Source organism: Ranitomeya imitator, chromosome 5, assembly GCF_032444005.1.
Source record: "Ranitomeya imitator isolate aRanImi1 chromosome 5, aRanImi1.pri, whole genome shotgun sequence".
Lineage (NCBI taxonomy): Eukaryota > Metazoa > Chordata > Amphibia > Anura > Dendrobatidae > Ranitomeya > Ranitomeya imitator.
Window position 1 is genome coordinate 290483809 of NC_091286.1, and position 20400 is coordinate 290504208.

General features: G+C 44.2%; 1 protein-coding gene across 3 annotated transcripts in view; it reads left to right on the forward strand.

Moving 5' to 3' along the window:
• The window catches only part of WASF1 (WASP family member 1), a 221000-nt gene that overhangs the window by 120692 nt on the left and 79908 nt on the right, over positions 1-20400 (forward strand). For all 3 annotated transcript variants that reach the window (XM_069726223.1, XM_069726224.1, XM_069726225.1), the window contains exon 3: positions 5938-6072. In XM_069726223.1, coding sequence (XP_069582324.1) covers positions 5938-6072 — 135 coding nt within the window. The remainder of the gene's footprint in view (positions 1-5937; positions 6073-20400) is intronic.

A 20400-nucleotide genomic window follows, 5' to 3' on the forward strand; every position in this document is an offset into this window, starting at 1 on the left:
CCCAAAAAAGGCATGTATGTTTTAAGTCAGAGGATGCAGAATACCAAAAAGTCTTTTTGCATCTTTGCCCAAAACATGTCATTCCGTGTAATGATTAAAGATAACATTTTGGTAAGTGGTGTATAGGCTTCGTCTGACTCCAATGGGTCCAGGTATCACATTCTTATAAGCTGCTCATCTGGTTGTACTGAACATAAGCGTTGTTTCTGCTGTGGCTATGAAATGGTTATATAGTCACTCATTGTAGATTGGGTCCAACCTGCCAAGATTCAGCCGCCAGCACCGTGGTTCTGCGGGGAGGTGTAAAACCAGTCATTATCCTCTTCACTTTCTCCAGTATGGTGATTACATTTCAGAATGCATTTTTTTAAATTATTCTTTCTGGAATAATTTGGTAGTTTGTGCAGTGCAACAAATTGGTTAAATAACCGTCATGAAGCACAAAGGGCTGCCAGCTGTCAAAGAAGGAAAGCTGGAGAATAATAAAATCAGCAGGTAAAAAAATTCAATTAGCGTTGCTAAAAATATGGTAATTCATTGTGCAAATTAAGATCCAGCTGAAAATGTATTGCTCATATGACTTTAACATTCAGCATATATCTATATGTCATGCAAAACATTTTGCATCATTTAAAGAGACTCTCTCACAAGGTTTTGGCTACCTGATTTGAGAATATCACAGTGTAGAAGTGAAAACACTGATTCAAGCTATGTATCACTTACTGGACTGCTTGCTTTAGTTTTGATAAAATCATCATTTTATCTGATGTAGATCTAGCAGTTCTCTGAATTCTGAACAATGTATAACTGCCCAAACCACTGATTGGCAGTTTTCTGCCTGAACAGTGCATAGGCAGAAAGCTGATGGGGTAAGATTATACATCGCTCATGAATATATAGGACTGCATGGCAGCAGGTTACTAGTCCTTTAATGATAAAACAGTGATTTTATCAAAATGACAGCAAGCAGCCCAGTAAGTGCCACATCGCTGGAATTAGGGCTCCCTCTCGACAATATGTTACTCCCAGGGTGGGTGGCAAAGACCTTGTGCCAGATTCCCATTACCTTTAGCCATAATTGGGTGATGACTTTGTAACTATTCGTAAGTAATGCGATCACTCTTACATCACTAGTCCAGTAAAAGGAATTACATTGTATTTTTTTTAGATGAAGTGACTTTACAGTATGTTCACATGTTCAGTATTTGCAGCAGAAAAATGTGCTGGAAATACTGATTTGTTGGCAGGAAAAGGTCAACCTAAAATACATGCGTTTTCATGACTTTTTTGTGCCTTTTTTGCATGCGTTTTCCCATTCATTGGAGTGTGTGAAATCGGCAGCAAAAACTGCAAACTTTCATTAGCGACGGATTGCCACACGTCGCATCCATCGTGCGATGGATGCATAGTGTCTTTGCAGTCCGTCGGGACAAAAAAACGTTCCATGCAACTTTTTTTGTCCGTCGGTTCCGCTTTTTCCGACCGCGCATGCGCGGCCGGAACTCCGAATGTGTTGAAAAACTGCATCCGCTGCCCCCGTTGTGATTTTATTTTACAGTATGCGTATGTACGTCGGCCCGACGCACTGCGACGGGCCGTACCAACGCTAGTGTGAAAGTAGCCTAAGGCCACATTCACACTATCAGTATTTGGTGAGGTATTTTACCTCAGTATTTGTTCACCAAAACCAGGAGTGGGTGATAAATGCAGAAGTGGTGACATGTTTCTATTATACTATTCCCCTCACTGTTCCATTCCAGGTTTTGGCTGAGGTAAAAAAAACTCCTCAAATACTCAACGTGTGCACGTGACCTTCCATTCTATGTCGGGATAAAGGATGGGACGTGTTCCATTTCACTCCCAGTGCTGTTGGGTAACATCTTTTTTCCGTCTTCCTATGCAGAACACACGAATTTGGAGCTGAACCAAGCGTGCCTGAGTTCTGTAGCTGTCTAGGGTGCAAGGGCTCCATGGTTAGTTCTCTCTAATCAAAGCACAAGAGAGAGATCACTCAGTTCTGTCTCTTCGTTACAAAGTGGATAAATCTCTCGAGGTGAAATTCAGACCGCACTCGCAGTGTATTTAAATTTGAGGTTTTGTTTTATGCTTGGAATTTATGCTGAAGGACAACTGAATATTTAAAGGATTTCTTGTTTAAAAAAATTCCAGTAGGTTTTTTAGTACATTTTTTTTTTTTAATTCATTTTATGGCCACCCTAAAATCCAAATAATTTTATAATAAAGCAATTATTAAGTCACATTAGTGCACAATTAATTAGTTTTACAGAAAATGAACTGGAATGGTTTCCTTAGTATGATTTTTCTTTTTTACCTTTGTGTTATGCTGGGCGAGCACTAGTCTCTTTGGTAAAAGGGACCTGTCAGCAGGCACATGTACTGTGAAAAGATTATCTTTATAGATAGTCTGTCACCCCCTGGATTTTTTTTGCCTATTAATATAGGCACACAGCCAGGAAATAGGATGGTTGAAATAGTCATACCAGTATGCCCATATCTGCAGTCTTGATGTGCAAAAATCTTTTTATATTCTGTTATGGTAATGTGTTCTTCCAGGCTCCATGATGTGCGGTACCCGGAAGAAAACTCTGCTTCCAGTTTGGTTTGCATACCACCTCCCCTCCCATCAGCATCACAGGACCCATTGACGTGTATTGCCGGCGCCGGAATCCCACGCCAGATCCCTGCAAAAGCACGCTTATACGTACTTTTTCCATCCTGCTATGGATATTGGCTTCATTTTTCTTCTGTGCAGGTGCTGGCGAGTCACTGCTACTTCAGTTGAAGAACAATGAAGCCAATGCCCATAGCATGGCGGAAAAGGTACGTTTAATCGCGCTTTTGCAGGGCGCAGGATTCCGCGGCCAGCAATACATGACATTGGACCCTGCGATGCAGACAGGAGGGGGGGTGCGCAACTGGACCCTGCGATGCAGACAGGAGGGGGGGTGCGCAAACGAAGACCGAAGGCTGAGTTTTCTTATATTCTTATTATTTATTGTTATAGCGCCATTTATTCCATGGCGCTTTACATATATGTTCCACATGCCACGGAGCCTGAACAAACTCATTACAATAACAGAATAAAAGACAATTTCTGCACATCAAGACCGCAGATATGGGCATACAGGTATGACTATTTCACCCATTCTATTTCCAGGTCGTGTGCCCATATTAATAGGTAAAAACGTCCAAAAGGTTGACAGATTCTCCTTAAGGGCTTATAAAGAGTCTTGTCATTCAGCAGTTTTTGCCAACTGAGCAGTGCTTTGAGCTTTCTGGATGGTACCAATTCCAAGAGGTTTAGATAGACTGGTGTCACCTTGCATGACATTCGGCTTCATAGTTATTGCAAAATAAAGCAACCGTTCTAATGTCTCTGTCTCCTGACATGTGTAAAGGGAGTCTCTCACATCAACCTCAAATTAATTCATTTATGCATTCATTGATTGACAGCGCTTCCTCTGGAGAGCTTAAAGAATTGAATCCTCAGCCCTGCACACATTGACGCTGTATGAGCCAAAGACACTTGCAGTGCCAGTTCAGGTGTGCGTGGATCCCTCTGTCTGCAGTAGCCGCTCGCTGCACACATGATCTCACAGTGGATGGTGGCTAATGCTGACAGGCAATGGAGATGAGAGCACAGCGGCACTGACACTGCAGGAAATGAGCGCACACTCACCCCTTATCCTATGAAGATCAGCCCCCCCCCACCACCACCACCACCACCACTGTGTGATCCTATGTGCAGCAAATAGTCGCTGTACAAAGGAGAGGGGATGAGGATGCATCTTCACACAGTGACCGTGTGTGTGTGCCCAGCTCAAGCAGCGTCAAAGTGTGCTTGCTCTCATATCCCTCTCATGCCAACATTGTTCGCCCGCTGCTGTGTGATCATGTGTGCAGAAAGCGGCCGCTACATACGAGGGGCGATCCAAAAGTAATGATAATCAATACTAAACACAATGAAAATAGTCAAAAAATTTTTTTATTTTTTTACATAGTCTCCTATCAAGTCTATACATTTAGTTCATCTCTTTTCTAAACTTAGAATTCCCTTAGAAAAAAATTCTTGATTTTGACCCTCAAAAAGATCCCCAACAGCGGTTATCACGTCGCTATTGTCATCAAATTTCTTGCCCCGGAGGTGTTCCTTGAGTCGAGGAAAGAGAAAGAAGTCACTGGGGGCTAGATCTGGTGAATAGGGGGGGGGGGGTGTTCCACCAGTTCAAAGCCCGCTTCTTGAATGGTAGCCATGGCAACTGCAGCTTTGTGAGCCGGCGCGTTATCTTGGTGAAACAGCACTCCAGCCCGCAGTTTGCCGCGCCTTTTCTCCTTGATAGCCTCCCACAATCTTCTTATTTGTTCTGCGCAGTAGGAGCCCGTAATAGTCGCTCTCTTCTCCAAATAGTCCACCATAATAATTCCTTCATCGTCCCAAAAAACGGACGCCATAACCTTCCCTGCTGAGCTTGACACTTTGAATTTCTTCGGCGTTGGTTCGTCGGCTCGTTTCCACGTCATCGATTGTTGTTTAGTTTCGGGATCAAAGTGGTGGATCCAGGTCTTGTCCATGGTCAAAAAACGTGACAAAAAATTTTCCTTGTCTGCTTGGAACTTTTCGAGATTTGCTATTGAAATGTCAACTCGTTTCTTCTTTTGCTCGTCGGTTAACATTTTTGGCACCCAACGCGCGGAGACCTTTCTCATATGCAATTCTTTTGCAAGGATTCTTTGAATACTGCCATATGAGATCCCTGGGACCTCAGCTACATGCCTGATCTTCCGTCGATGTTCTTCCCAGCTTAAATTCCTTGGCCCAGCATGCAACTGTGGAATATGGAGGAGAAGAGTCCCCCAATGTTTCCACCAAGTCGCTGTGTATGTCTTTGGTAGTCATTTTTTTCAAGCAGGGGTATTTGATGACAGCTCTGAGCTGGTTTTTTTCCATTTTGATGTTCACTCCTCGGCAGTTCATATTCAAATGAATGTAGCTCCCGGGAATCGTGGTCTATTTAAGTATTTTTTTTTTCCTGGACTAGTGGGTACCTAAGAGAGAAGAAAACATTTTATTTTAATTTCTGTGTGCAATAGAAATAACCGATTATCATTACTTTTGGATCGCCCCTCGTACATAAGTGGGATAACAACACATCTGCTCACTTACACTGTGTGTACAATTGGCTTTTGCAGTGTCAGTGTGTCCAGCTCTGAGGATTATATTCAAGGAGAACTCCACAGTGAGTGCTCTCAATCAATAAGGGAGGTGCTGGGGATTGTAATTGAGGAAGCAGACCTGGAGCTCTTGGCCAAGACAGGAGTACACCGAAGAACTGTGTGTGTGTGTAATATATATATATATATATATATATATATATATCATACGGGTTTGTGAATAAATGTTTTCCGCCTTATTGATTTCTGATTATTATTTGCATGAATATCATTTTTATTTCGCTTTAAAAAAATAAATAATCCCTTAGTGGAACTAAGTGGCCAAGGCCAATCCATGGAAAACAACACCATATCATTACCTAGCCTCCACCAAACGCTACAGAAGGCTCAATGCAATCAGGAGGGTCGCGTTCTCCTGGTATTTGCTAATCCAAGAATCATGTATCAGAGTGACAGAGAGCGGACCGCGATCCATCTCTACGTACTGTAGAACATGCGTCTACTACTCCAGAATCTAGTGGCTGTGTGACTTACAGGTTGAACTCGATGGACTTGTATCTTCTTTTACTACTATTCCATCTAATGCTTCTCTTTGTGCTTGGTGATGTAAGGCTTCCATGCAGCTGAACTGTCATGGAAACCCAAGCCATGGTGGTTTGTTCTTTAATGTATTACTGTTCTGATAAAGTAGTCATTGTAGTAAGGTAATACTGTTGTTTAATGTCAATTTTTTTTGTATTTCAGGTAAATATGCAGAAGACATATTTGGGGAGCTCTTCAATGAGGCGCACAGTTTCTCCTTCAGAGTGAACTCCCTACAAGAACGTGTGGACCGGTTATCAGTCAGTGTGACACAGTTAGATCCTAAAGAGGAAGAACGTAAGTTTTCCAACAAGTCGTTTATTCTTGTTTCAGTTTTTCCGCCTTCATGTTCTCCCACTTTTTCATCTTGGCATCTCATGTGCCTATTTTAGTACAGAACCTCTTGCATTTTTATAGACTGCCCCGGAAAGCAGAAATAATTCTCCTGACATGCCAGCACAGCTGGACAATTGCACGCTGCCATTGTCTGATGTTCGCACATGAAATAGGTCATCTTCAGTTCCACATTCCGCTGTAGTTAATTAAACGATGGAGAGAAGCATTACAGTGGCGTTCTGTGCCTATTGGGTGGAAATTCTTGTCCTGTGTATCTGTGTGTGTACAGAATTTCTTGTAGTCATCCAAACCCCTGAAGCTAAAAAACACACAGAAATGTAATTCTCCTATGCTTTTCTCTTGGCATTTTCATTGTAATCAAGGGCACATCATGTTTCATTATATTCATTCTGTCCTTTAAATTTAATGGCTTTGCAATGAATAAGTAATTTTCTACCTATTGTAATTGTGCTAATGAGATGTCATAAAGGTACCGTCACACTAGACGATATCGCTAGCGATCCGTGACGTTGCAGCGTCCTCGCTAGCGATATCATCCAGTGTGACAGGCAGCAGCGATCAGGCCCCTGCTGTGCTGTCGCTGGTCGGGGAAGAAAGTCCATAACTTTATTTCGTCGCTGGACTCCCCGCAGACATCGCTGAATCGGCGTGTGTGATACCGATTCAGCGATGTCTTCCCTGGTAACCAGGGTAAACATCGGGTAACTAAGCGCAGGGCTGCGCTTAGTAACCCGATGTTTACCCTGGTTACCATCCTAAAAGTAAAAAAAACAAACACTACATACTTACCTACCGCTGTCTGTCCTCCAGCGCTGTGCTCTGCACTCCTCCTGTACTGACTGTGAGCGTCGGTCAGCCGGAAAGCAGAGCGGTGACGTCACCGCTCTGCTTCTGCTTTCCGGCCGCTGTGCTCACAGCCAGTACAGGAGGAGTGCAGAGCACAGCGCTGGGGACAAACAGCGGTAGGTAAGTATGTAGTGGTTGTTTTTTTTTACTTTTAGGATGGTAACCAGGGTAAACATCGGGTTACTAAGCGCGGCCCTGCGCTTAGTTACCCGATGTTTACCCTGGTTACCAGCATCGTTGGTCGCTGGAGAGCGGTCTGTGTGACAGCTCTCCAGCGACCAAACAGCGACGCTGCAGCGATCCGGATCGTTGTCGGTATCGCTGCAGCGTCGCTAAGTGTGACGGTACCTTTAGGGTTGACTCTTCTGTGCCATCAGCTGAGGTGTTTGTTGAAATGTATGTTGTATATATGTTTGCTAAAATAAAGGACGATGTTGTCAGAAAATGGCATCAAGTGTAACTGTCACTTCGTACAGCAGAGGCGAGCTGCCACTGTGCCAAATCAAGTGTGATCAGCTCTCTGTGCGTAATCAGAACTGCTCCGCTCACCTGATTGACTCTGGCTCTTGCCTTTTGATTGGTCCGGATGTCGGCACCACTACCACCAAAGTACCGTATTTTTCAGACTTTAAAACGCACCGGACCATAAGACGCACCCCAAATTTTGGTGTGGAAAATAGCAGAAAAAAAGATTTGTATAAGATGGGGGTCTGTCTTATTGTCCGAATTTATGGTATCTTTCCTGAGGGACGGCGGTGGAACAGAGGGGTCACAGAAGGCATGAAGTGTGGCAATGCTGTAGTCGCGTGGTGCGATGCTGTGGGTCCGGTGTCAGCGGTGAGGCAGAGCATGGAGCAGGATCCCTTCCTCAGGAAGCCAGCGGCAGAAATGTGGCGATGCCGTGGCCCAGTGTCCACGGTGAGCAGAGCCGAGTGCATCAGCAGTTTCACTGCAGCCATCATCCTGAAGCCATGGGCCGCCGCAGGCCGCGTGTGTGCAGATTTGAGATCTTGGCAGCCATTTTCCTGAAGCCGAGTGCCACTGAGATTTCAATCTGCGCACGCGGGGCCTCCGGCTGCCATTTTCCTGATGCCTCCGGCTGCCCACGGCTTCAGGAAGATGGCTCCAGGGAAACCGGTGATGCACTTGGCTCTGTTCGCCGTGGACACCGGGCCGCGGCATCACCACATTTCTGCCGCCGGATCCTGAGGAAGCTACCCTGCTCAGGTGCACTCCGCACCACCCACTGCCGCAGCATCGCCACACCTCTGCTGCCGCCGGTTCCACTGCTACACCACTGCCGCAACTCCCCGATAAGCCTGCGTTCGCACTATAAGATGCACCCCCCATTTTCATCCCAATTTGTTTTTAAAAAGTGTGTCTTATAGTCCGAAAAATACGGTACCTGATATGCGTCAGTGAAACGTCAAACGTATTATGAATCAATAGGCACACTTTTATTAGGTACTTATGCGTCCAAGGTCGTGAAGAGGTTAATATCGAGGTTCATGATCAGAAGAAAGTTAATACCAGTCTTGTAGCTTCAATTAATTTCTATTAATAATTAAATTAAATATATGTTCTAATTACTCTTCTTTTAAAGAAAGTGAAAACCAATATTCCTCTTGAGAGCAGCTAAAACTGGATAAAGAAAACTAAAGAAATGGGCCAAAACACCTGTTGGTATAAGTGCAGTGTATAGGTTTACTGTCTGAATGTTAAAAACAAATTCTCAATTTCAGGAGGTTTATGAAGCTCTTACTGTGAAAAACTATTGAGCCCGTTAGTACGGTAAATTGTCATCTATCTGTTTGAGCTATAGTCTTATGGCCAAGTACACACTGTTTTTTGTTTTGTTGTTTGCATGCTACTATGTAATCTGGAAAGATGCTTAAAAGCATAATAAATAGGAACGCTGGCAGTGACACATACCTTGTGAAAAAGATTTGAGGTTTTCCAGTGCTGTCCTATGAGTGATGAAGGATCCAGTGGGCATCATGCTGACTTTGGTGGATGCCCTGTCTGCCTAGTATCTATGCCCCTCTGTCAAAGATTGATGTGGATGAAGTCTTCAACTTCACCCACACAGCCATCAAAGCAGCACATGTGTGAGATTTGCCAGCTGTGTACATCACTGAAATACAGAGGGGCAGTGTTACAAGGCATAGATCCACAGATGCTCAACACTGATTAGCAAACACTCGACAACTTCAATACTTTTCAATAAGGTCTGTGGCACTGCCAGGGTTATGTTTAGGGGTTATCAGGAATAGATTAAAAGGCTGAAGAACATGATGGCAACAGTTTTTATTGGGACAATCTGTCGATGTGTTCCCTTTTTAGGCACATTAGCTACCTGGGCTGTCAAATTGATCAGTTGCTCGTGTACATCATGTGCTACAATGTTTAGATGATTATAAACCAGACTGAATGCAACTGGATATAATAGCCTATATATAACATTCAGATCAGTTGTTTCTCCTCACCGATAAGGTGAAGATCGTATTTTTATTGAGCCTGGGTTGGGGAACACAGCAAATTTATCCATACTGTGTAGAAAACAATTCTGAAACTAGTAATGTATTGGATTACATTTATGGTTGTTCTGGGCTTGGGTGTCCAATGGTTGTGCCTAATTAGTTTTTGTGCGTAGAGAAATAATTGTCATTTTATACAAAAATCCTTTATTTTACTTGGTTGGACCACCCACTGGACTCCTAAGCCCAGAATGAACTTTAGAACTTTTTCCCCAAAACTGTATATCAATTTGCTATTCTTCTTCTACTCAATAGAAATACATTTTTAATAATTTCATAGACAGTTATGGATGTTAACTATAGACTCTAACTATAGACCTGTCTCTAATCTTCCCTTAATCTCTAAACTCCTCGAACTCTTGGTCCATACTGGATTTATCCGCTATCTCTTAGATAACTCTCTTCTCGACCCTCTTAAGTCTGGTTTACTCTCTAATGAAACTGCCCTTACTAAAGTCTCTAATGATCTACTAACCGCTAAATCTAATGGACGCTACTCCTGATTCTCTTGGATCTCTCCACAGCATTCGACACTGTGAATCATCAGCTCCTCCTCACTATGCTACACTCCATCGGCCTCAAGGACATTGTTCTCTCCTGGTTCTCCTCCTATCTCTCTGACTGTATTTTTTGCTGGTTCCTCCTCCTCTCATCTTCCCCTTACTGTTGGGGTTTCTCAAGGATCAGTCCTAGGCCCCCTTCTCTTCTTGTTGTATACTGCCCCTATTGGACAAACAATCAGTAGATATCACGCCGACCTTTTTAGAAAACACAAGAGATTGTCTTACCGCTGTCTCCAACATCTGGTCCTCCCTCTAACTGAAACTGTAAAAAACTGAACTCCTCGCGTTTTCTCCCTCTACTAACCTACCTTTGACTGACATTGCCATTTCCTTGTGTGGTTCCACCATTACTACCAAGCAACATACCCACTGCCTTGGGGTCATACTTGATTCCGAGCTTTCTTTCACCCCCACATCCGATCACTGGCTCGCTCTTGTTATCTGCACCTCAAAAACATTTCTAGAATTTGCCCTTTACTTACTTTTGACTCTTCAAAAACTATCTGTTTCTCTTATTCATTCTTGTCTGGACTATTGTAACGCTCTACTAATTGGCCTCCCTCTTACCAAACTCTCTCCGCTCCAATCTGTCCTGAATGCTGCAGCCAGGATCATATTCCTCGCCAACCGTTTTACCGATGCCTCTACCTTGTGCCAGTCATTACACTGATTACCCATCCACTCCAGAATCCAGTACAAACTTATTACCTTCACCCACAAAGCAGTCCATGGCTCAGCACCACCCTACATCTCCTCCCTCATCTCAGCTTACCACCCTACCTGTGCGTTCCATGTTGCTAATGACCTCAGGTTAGCATCCTCAATAATCTGAACCTCCCACTCCCATCTCCAAAACTTTTCACGTGCTGTGCCAATTCTTTGGAATGCACTACCCAGGTTAATACGATTAATCCCCAATCCCCACAGTTTCAAGCGTGCCCTAAAGCGCATTTGTTCAGACTGGCCTACCGTCTCAATGCATTAACCTAACTATCCCTGTGTGGCCCTTTCACAAAAAAAAAAAAAAAAACGTAAACCATAACGAGATCCCTTGCATCATCCATTTAATAGCCTTCTGTGTCTGTACTGTTAAACATTTAGGCTGATAACCGGTTCATACAGCTTTACATGAACACTCGATCCTTACACTATGGCTGGTCAAAACAATTTTTACCATCCACCTCTCGTGTCTCCCCTTTTTCCTCATAGTTTGTAAGCTTGCGAGCAGGGCCCTTAAGGTACCGTCACATTTAGTGACGCTGCAGCGATATAGAAACGATGCCGAACCCTGCAGCGTCGCTGTTTAGGTCGTTGTGTGGTCGCTGGAGAGCTGTCACACAGACAGCTCTCCAGCGACCAACGATGCTGAAGTTCCCGGGTTACCAGTGTAAACATCGGGTTACTAAGCGCAGGGCCGCGCTTAGTAACCCGATGTTTACCCTGGTTACCATTGTAAAAGTTAAAAAAACAAACAGTACATACTCACATTCCGGTGTCTGTTACGTCCCTCAGCATCAGCTTCCCTGCACTGTGTCAGCGCCGGCCGGCCGTAAAGCACAGCAGTCAGTGCGGGAAGCTGACGCCGGGGGACGTAACAGACACCGGAATGTGAGTATGTACTGTTTTTTTTTTTTTAACTTTTACAATGGTATCCAGGGTAAATATCGGGTTAGTAAGCGCGGCCGTGCGCTTAGTAACCCGATATTTACCCTGGTTACCAGTGAACACATCGCTGGATCGGCGTCACATACCTCTTGGTATCTGTTTTGATCTCTGTTTATTGTTATCCTGTAATGTCTATTGTCTGTACAAGTCCTCTCTATAATGTAAAGTGCTGCGGAATATGTTGGCGCTATATAAATCAAATTATTATTATAGATGTATATTAGGTCAATAAAGGATAAAGTGTTGTGTTTAACTTACACTTTTGCTGAGTGACAGGCTTTCTTTGCTCATATCTGTGACGGTGTAAGAATCTGGCTGCACTCGGATGTCACCCGAGTGCAGTCCTATTAGAGCATGTAGATTCAAACAGTGAAAAACGGAGAGTGGACCCACTGGACCGTGATGACGAACCCCTCTCGGACGAGCTGACCAGGTGGACCGCCCCCTATACAGGGAGAGTTAGGGGCAGGCCCGTGAGGGACTATCGCCACGGAAGCTGGAGGGTCGACTGAGATAAGATGGGTACACAGCAGGCACAAAGGGAAAGAGGAACTACTGAGACAAGGGAGAAGATGGGAACGCTACGGAGGCACGGAGGCTGGCAGGACAATATGGAGAAACCGAGGCTGACGGGAGCAAGGAAAAGATATAGGAGCCGGGCAGGTACCGCAGAGGAAAAGGAACTGAAGGAACAAGGCAGGAACACAGGAAACAGGCAGGCACTGCAGAGGGCGGAGGAGACCCAAAGTCAGAGAGCTAGGAACGCACAGAGACCACAGGTGGCCAGAAGCACTTGTAAACACAAATGAACATCAGGCACAGAGAAGCAACAGGAAGCAGTTTACATAGCAGCATGGGAGCTACTTCCGGGTTACAGTCCTCCAGGATGACGGAGAGGACAGGAAAGAGCGCCAACAGAGGAATCAGATGTGCGCACGCGCAGAGCTGAAGGCGGCGGCAGCAACGGCATGACAATATCTAAAAACAATATTACCGTATGTGCTCAGTGGATTGTCTCCAACCCTGCTTCTCCATTCTCACAGAATGTTGTCTCACTCTCACAACTGAGGACCAGATGCTACAATTGCATCTCTCTCTTTTCCAGAACTGACCAATATTCCTCAGCAACTGAAGTATGACACAAGTACAATAAAGAGCATCTGTTTTCAAAATTCTCTATTCTACGTCTTGGCAAAATTTAGTTTAGACCGAACTAATAGGCTTTATGCGGTACAAAGTCATGGCCAAAAAAGTTTTGAGACTGACAAATTTTGGTTTTAACTAAGTTTACTGCTTCAGTTTTTATAATGGCAATTTGAAAATTAACTTAATCACAAAAAGAAAAACATTTCCACTGATTTTCAACCCCACCACTAATGACTTGCTTGCTAAATAGTTTCATTGATCTTCTCGTTGGCGCTGGAGAAACTACTAAAGGTACCTTCACACATAACGATATCGTTAACGATATCGTTGCTATTTGTGACGTAGCAACGATATCGTTAATGAAATCGTTATGTGTGACAGCGACCAACGATCAGGCCCCTGCTGGGAGATCGTTGGTCGCTGAATAAAGTCCAGAACTTTATTTCGTCGCTGGACTCCTGCTGACATCGCTGGATCGGCGTGTGTGACACCGATCCAGCGATGTCTTCACTGGTAACCAGGGTAAACATCGGGTAACTAAGCGCAGGGCCGCGCTTAGTAACCCGATGTTTACCCTGGTTACCATGCTAAAAGTAAAAAAAAACAAACACTAGATACTTACCTACCGCTGTCTGTCCTCCAGCGCTGTGCTCTGCTCTCCTCCTGTACTGTCTGTGAGCCGGAAAGCAGAGCGGTGACGTCACCGCTCTGCTTTCCGGCTCCCAGACAGTACAGGAGGAGAGCAGAGAAGCAGAGCGCAGCGCTGGAGGACAGACGGCTGTAGGTAAGTATGTAGTGTTTGTTTTTTTTTTACTTTTAGCATGGTAACCAGGGTAAACATCGGGTTACTAAGCGCGGCCCTGCGCTTAGTTACCCGATGTTTACCCTGGTTACCGGCATCGTTGGTCGCTGGAGAGCGGTCTGTGTGACAGCTCTCCAGCGACCAAACAGCGACGCTGCAGCGATCCGGATCGTTGTCAGTATCGCTGCAGCGTCGCTTAATGTGAAGGGGCCTTAAGGATGACAAGGCAGCTGGTATCACTATGTCAGACTGATTGAATTATAACAGCAGACTGGTTGCTTTAACAGGAGGCTGGAGCTTAAAATTATTTGCTTCTACTGTCAACCATTGTCACCTTCAAAGAAACACGTACAGTCATTAATTTGCATAGAAAGGGATTTACAGGCAAGAACATTGCTGCTCCAAGATTTCTACTTAATCGAACATTTATTGGCTAATCAAGAACTTCAAAGAAATAAGTTCAGTTTCTGTGAAAAAGGCCTCAGAGGGCACATAACGTCCAGCAAGTGCCAAGATTGTCCAGAGGAATCAGATGTGCGCACGCGCAGAGCTGAATGCGATGCGCGCGCGCACCCGGCGAGCTGCAGTGGGGAGAGGCGGCGGCAGCAACGGCATGACAGTACCCCCATCTTTACGCCCCTCCTTTTTAAGACTAGAAAGAAACCGGGACAAAATACGAGGAGCCCGAATGTTCTCTCGAGGCTCCCAGGACCTCTCCTCAGGACCAAAACCCTTCCAGTCAACCAAAAACAAAGTTCTCCCTCTAAGTTTTTTTCATGGCTAAAATGTCCCTAACTTCAAAGACATCATCCTCGGAAACAGGCGAAGGAGAACAAAGGTTAGAAGAATGAAACTGGTTAAAAACTACAGGTTTAAGGAGAGACACATGAAAAGAATTAGAAATACGCAGAGAGGCAGGCAAGTTAAGTTTGTAAGAAACGTCATTAATACGAGACAAAACTTCGAATGGACCGATATAGCGAGGACCCAGCTTATGTGAAGGGATTTTGAGACGGATAAATTTAGAAGAAACCCAAACCTTGTCCCCAGGATGGAATATAGGAGAATCAAGACGTCTTTTGTCCGCATGTCTCTTCATCCAAACTTGAGCCAAGTCAAGGGCGGACTTGGTCTCCTGCCAGACCCTGGAGAACTCTCTAGACAGAAGATCAGCCGCTGGTACAGTAGAGACAGGAGGAACCGGAAGAGGAAGACCAGGATGTTGACCGTAGACGATAAAAAATGGAGATTTGTTAGTGGCTTTGCTGGGATGGTTATTGTAAGAAAACTCAGCCCATGGCAGTAAGTCAGACCAATCATTCTGATGAGAATTGGAAAAATGACGGAGATAAGTTACCAAGGTCTGATTAGTACGTTCCACCTGGCCATTTGACTGAGGATGGTAGGCCGAAGAAAAATCAAGCGAAATGTTCATAGATTTGCAGAGGGATCTCCAGAAGCGGGCGGTGAATTGAACACCTCGGTCAGAAACAATATGTAAAGGAAGACCATGAAGACGAAAAATATGGTGAACAAAAATCTTTGCCAATTCGGGAGCAGAAGGTAAACCTGGGAGAGCGATGAAATGAGCCATCTTGGAGAAACGGTCCATGACCACGAAGATGACGGTGGAACCAGAAGAATGAGGCAGATCAGTGATGAAATCCATAGATAAATGTTGCCACGGAGTGGAAGGTACTGGCAAAGGATGTAGAAGCCCAGAAGGTAGTTGCCTGGGAATCTTATTCTTGGCACAGGAAGGACAAGAGGCGACAAAACTTTGGACATCCTTAGACAACGTTGGCCACCAGTAAAAACGAGAGATCAAACGAAAGGTTTTTTTTAAACCAACATGTCCAGCCAGTTTGGAGGCGTGACCCCAAAGTAAGACACGTCTCCTGTTTCCTTCAGCGACAAAGGTCTTACCCGGAGGCAACGAAGTGAGAGAGACTGGAGCAACTGTGAAGACTCTGGCAGGATCAATGATGTGTGCAGGCTCGTCCTCCAAATCCACCACCTGGAATGACCTAGACAGAGCGTCGGCTTTGGAGTTTTTATTTCCTGGCAAGAAACGAAGTTCGAAGTCAAACCTGGCGAAAAACAAGGCCCACCTGGCCTGCCGAGGATTAAGTCTTTGCGCAGAACGAATATACGCCAGATTCTTGTGATCGCTGTAGATTATAAAACGATGTAAAGCCCCTTCTAAGAGGTACCGCCACTCCTCTAATGCCAACTTGATTGCCAAAAGTTCTTTATCACCGATGGAATAATTTTTTTCTGAGGAGGAGAAGATCTTTGAGAAAAAACCACAGGGCACAAGACGACCAGAAGAGGATTTCTGCGAGAGCACAGCTCCAGCTCCAATTGCAGAAGCATCTACTTCAAGGATGAAGGGTTTATTGGCCACTGGACGATGAAGAATAGGAGCTGAGGCAAAGGCTTGCTTGATGGACCGGAAAGCCTCTTCGGCCTCAGACGACCACAGATGAGGATTGGCACCCTTCCGAATCATGGAGGAGATTGGAGCTGAAAGAGAGGAAAAGTGAGGTATAAACTGCCGTTAGTAGTTAGCAAATCCAAGAAATCGCTGAATTGCTTTCACTCCAAGAGGACGCGGCCAGTTGAGCATGGCAGAAACTTTTCCCGGATCCATACACAAACCAGCGTCGGAAATGATGCAACCCAAGAAGGGTAGAGATGACTGTTCGAAGACACATTTTTCCAGTTTTGCGTACAGCCGATTCTCTCTCAAACGCTGAAGTACTTGCCGTACATCTCTTCTGTGAGTAGACAGATCTGGAGAGAACACAAGGATATCGTCCAAGTACACAACAACACAGGTGTAAAGTAGATCCCGAAAAACATCATTTACGAACTCTTGGAAGACTGCGGGTGCATTGCATAAACCGAATGGCATAACCAAATATTCATAATGACCATCTCTGGTATTAAACGCAGTCTTCCACTCGTCACCAGAACGGATACGGATCAAATTATAAGCTCCTCTGAGATCCAATTTGGTAAAGATTCGTGCTCCACGTAGACGATCAAAGAGTTCTGGTATGAGAGGAAGTGGGTACTTGTTTTTGATCGTGATGGTGTTGAGACCCCGGTAGTCTATACATGGGCGAAGAGAACCGTCCTTTTTAACGAAGAAGAACCCAGCTCCTGCAGGTGAGGAAGACTTTCGAAGGACATGGCTTGAGTCTCGGTAGGAGACAGTGGGTAAATACGACGCCTAGGTGGAGTAGAACCAGGAACAAGGTCTATCGGGCAGTCATAAGAGCGGTGAGGCGGCAAAATCTCTGCTTCCTTCTTGTTAAAGACGTCCGAGAAAGCGCAATAGGCTGGAGGAATTCCCACGGATTCCGAAGCAGACCGAGAGGAGGACGCAGGCTTGACGGGAAGCAGGCACCTGTTCAGACAAGACCGTCCCCACCGTAGAACATCTCCAGTACGCCAGTCCAGCGTGGGTTCGTGATCTCTCAACCAAGGAAGACCCAAAAGGAAAGAATGAGACAAAGAAGGTAAAACATAAAAGGCCAGTTTCTCACGATGAAGAGCTCCAATCTGAAGTTCGACTTCCTCCGTAACCAAGTTGACGGTCTCCCGCAAATGTCATCAACCCGTCGGACAGAAAAAAAGTGCACAGTGTGTTAAAAACAATTAAAAACAAGCGCATATAACTGACATCGAACAAATATATAAATATACATATATATATATAATAATAATAATAATAATAATTTTATTTATATAGCGCCAACATATTCCGCAGCGCTTTACAAATTATAGAGGGGACTTGTACAGACAATAAACATTACATCATAACAGAAATACAGTTCAAAACAGATACCAGGAGGAGTGAGGGCCCTGCTCGCAAGCTTACAAACTATGCAACATATATGCAAATGTATACATACAGTCCCACCATAGAAATACGGCAGCAAGTATCTTGTATCTTATGGCTAAAGGATTATTCAAAGTCATTGCTCGCAAAATCTATTTGAGAACCAAAAGGAAGGAAAAATAATAACATACGCCTATCTGCCAAGATCGCATATAAGATGTGTAAGTATACAGCAGGCAATAATGTAACAACACTCAAAAAGAGAGCAGACATATGACAAAACTGAGGAACATGGAAAACATGAAAAACATCTACAAAGCGACAAAAAAGCTACCAAAAAAGTTACCAAAAAAAGCTACAAAAAAACGACATATCAACTCTATCATTTAAACCGGCTGGGCCAGTAGCTTTCGTTCGCAATATCCATTTTGCTTCTTGTCTTAATAATATTTTATGGAGATCGCCACCTTGTACAGGTAAGACTATTTTTTCTATGCCCGCAAAGGTCAAGACTTCAGGGTTACCATCATGACTCTCTTTAACATGATCGATTAATCTTGGTACACCTTTGCCCGAGCTAATTGATTTGAAGTGCTCTCTAAACCGCACATATAGCCTGCGAATGGTCTTGCCAATATAGAATCGCCCACAGGGGCAAAAGACCACGTAGACTACGAACTCCGTCTTGCAGGAGATAAATTGTCTGACCTGATGTGTCACAGGTCCAATATGTAGCGTTTGGCCCAATAGGTGAAATTTACAATACTGGCAATGACCGCACCGATGATTGCCCATCGGAACAGTCTTCTTTTGTGATGAAAATTGCGTTTCCTTTGTCTAAATCTATTGCCCTGAGGATGTATAGGTTGATTGTCCTTAGACATTTTGTTCCAAGAAAAGATATTCCCAGAGTCATAATCGCTTTTATCGCGTAGAAACTTGTCTCTTTTTCGCTGTTTAGTTTCTGCTTGTATCAGGATCAGCTTAGAGTCTAACTTTTTATTAAAAGCCGTCCACTGGCTGTCTGTCAATCTGCCTTGGAACTCAGATTGAGCCTTCAAAATTTCTCCGTTAAGCAAATCGTAACTGCGTATATTAGATTTTAGAACCAATTCCAGTAAGTCCTGGGAGCATTTTAGCATAATTTTCTCCCATTCACTCTTAAAAGTCATATCGTTGCTATGATGTGAAATGTCCTTCCATACTCGGAGACCTCTCGGTACTCTCTTATTGTCCACGTAGGACTGTAACGAATTATTCGTCCAGAAAAGTCTCACCTCCCTTTCAGAAAGGTTAATCAGTTTATGCTCTAAAGACCTAGTGCTTAACATATGCACTTCATCTGTTTGCTCACACTCTATAGGGAAATTAGAGCTACCCTCCGCAAACATTGGCATGTTTTAGAGAGGGACAGAGAACTCAGTGGGAGAAGTAAGGGAGGTCCTTTGGTCTCCAGTAGGCGGGGGACACGTGTAAGAGATGTGTTAGTGCGGAATCGGGTCACTAGGGATAGATCAAATTGGTTGGAGCGGACTGTTCCGATGGGCAATCATCGGTGCGGTCATTGCCAGTATTGTAAATTTCACCTATTGGGCCAAACGCTACATATTGGACCTGTGACACATCAGGTCAGACAATTTATCTCTTGCAAGACGGAGTTCGTAGTCTACGTGGTCTTTTGCCCCTGTGGGCGATTCTATATTGGCAAGACCATTCGCAGGCTATATGTGCGGTTTAGAGAGCACTTCAAATCAATTACCTCGGGCAAAGGTGTACCAAGATTAATCGATCATGTTAAAGAGAGTCATGATGGTAACCCTGAAGTCTTGACCTTTGCGGGCATAGAAAAAATAGTCTTACCTGTACAAGGTGGCGATCTCCATAAAATATTATTAAGACAAGAAGCAAAATGGATATTGCGAACGAAAGCTACTGGCCCAGCCGGTTTAAATGATAGAGTTGATATGTCGTTTTTTTTTTGTAGCTTTTTTTGGTAACTTTTTTGGTAGCTTTTTTGTCACTTTGTAGATGTTTTTCATGTTTTCCATGTTCCTCAGTTTTGTCATATGTCTGCTCTCTTTTTGAGTGTTGTTACATTATTGCCTGCTGTATACTTACACATCTTATATGCGATCTTGGCAGATAGGCGTATGTTATTATTTTTCCTTCCTTTTGGTTCTCAAATAGATTTTGCGAGCAATGACTTTGAATAATCCTTTAGCCATAAGATACAAGATACTTGCTGCCGTATTTCTATGGTGGGACTGTATGTATACATTTGCATATATATATATGTATATTTATATATTCGTTCGATGTCAGTTATATGTGCTTGTTTTTAATTGTTTTTAACACACTGCACTTTTTTTCTGTCCGACGGGTTGATCACACAGGTGGAGTTCGTATTCATTTACTTACTTAGCCTGGCGTCACTTCCCGTTTGGTTATGGACCCGTAGAAGCGCTCTTGTGTAGCGCGAAACGGCCGTCGTCTCGTTTGCCGCACTCCCTCTGATCATTTCCCTCTCCCCCGTGCCGTGAAGATGTTCTGCTTTGTGTTTGAATAAACACCTTTAACTGCAGTTGGTGAGTGCATTTGCAATTCTACTTTGTTGTTTGGATTCATATGGACTTTTCTTCATGCAAATAGCACCTCCTTCTCTCCCTCGGACTGCTATATCGGACCTAATGTGTTAGTTTGGATTTTCTCTACGTTAGTGTGGGGGGTTGTGCTGCTCCTTTCTTCTTTTGTTGGTCTCCCGCAAAGGCTGACCATCGACGGAAGCTATTTGTCTAGGAGTCTCCAAGGGTCTAACAGGTATCCCAAGCCTGTTAACAACCTCGAGCTGAACAAAGTTCC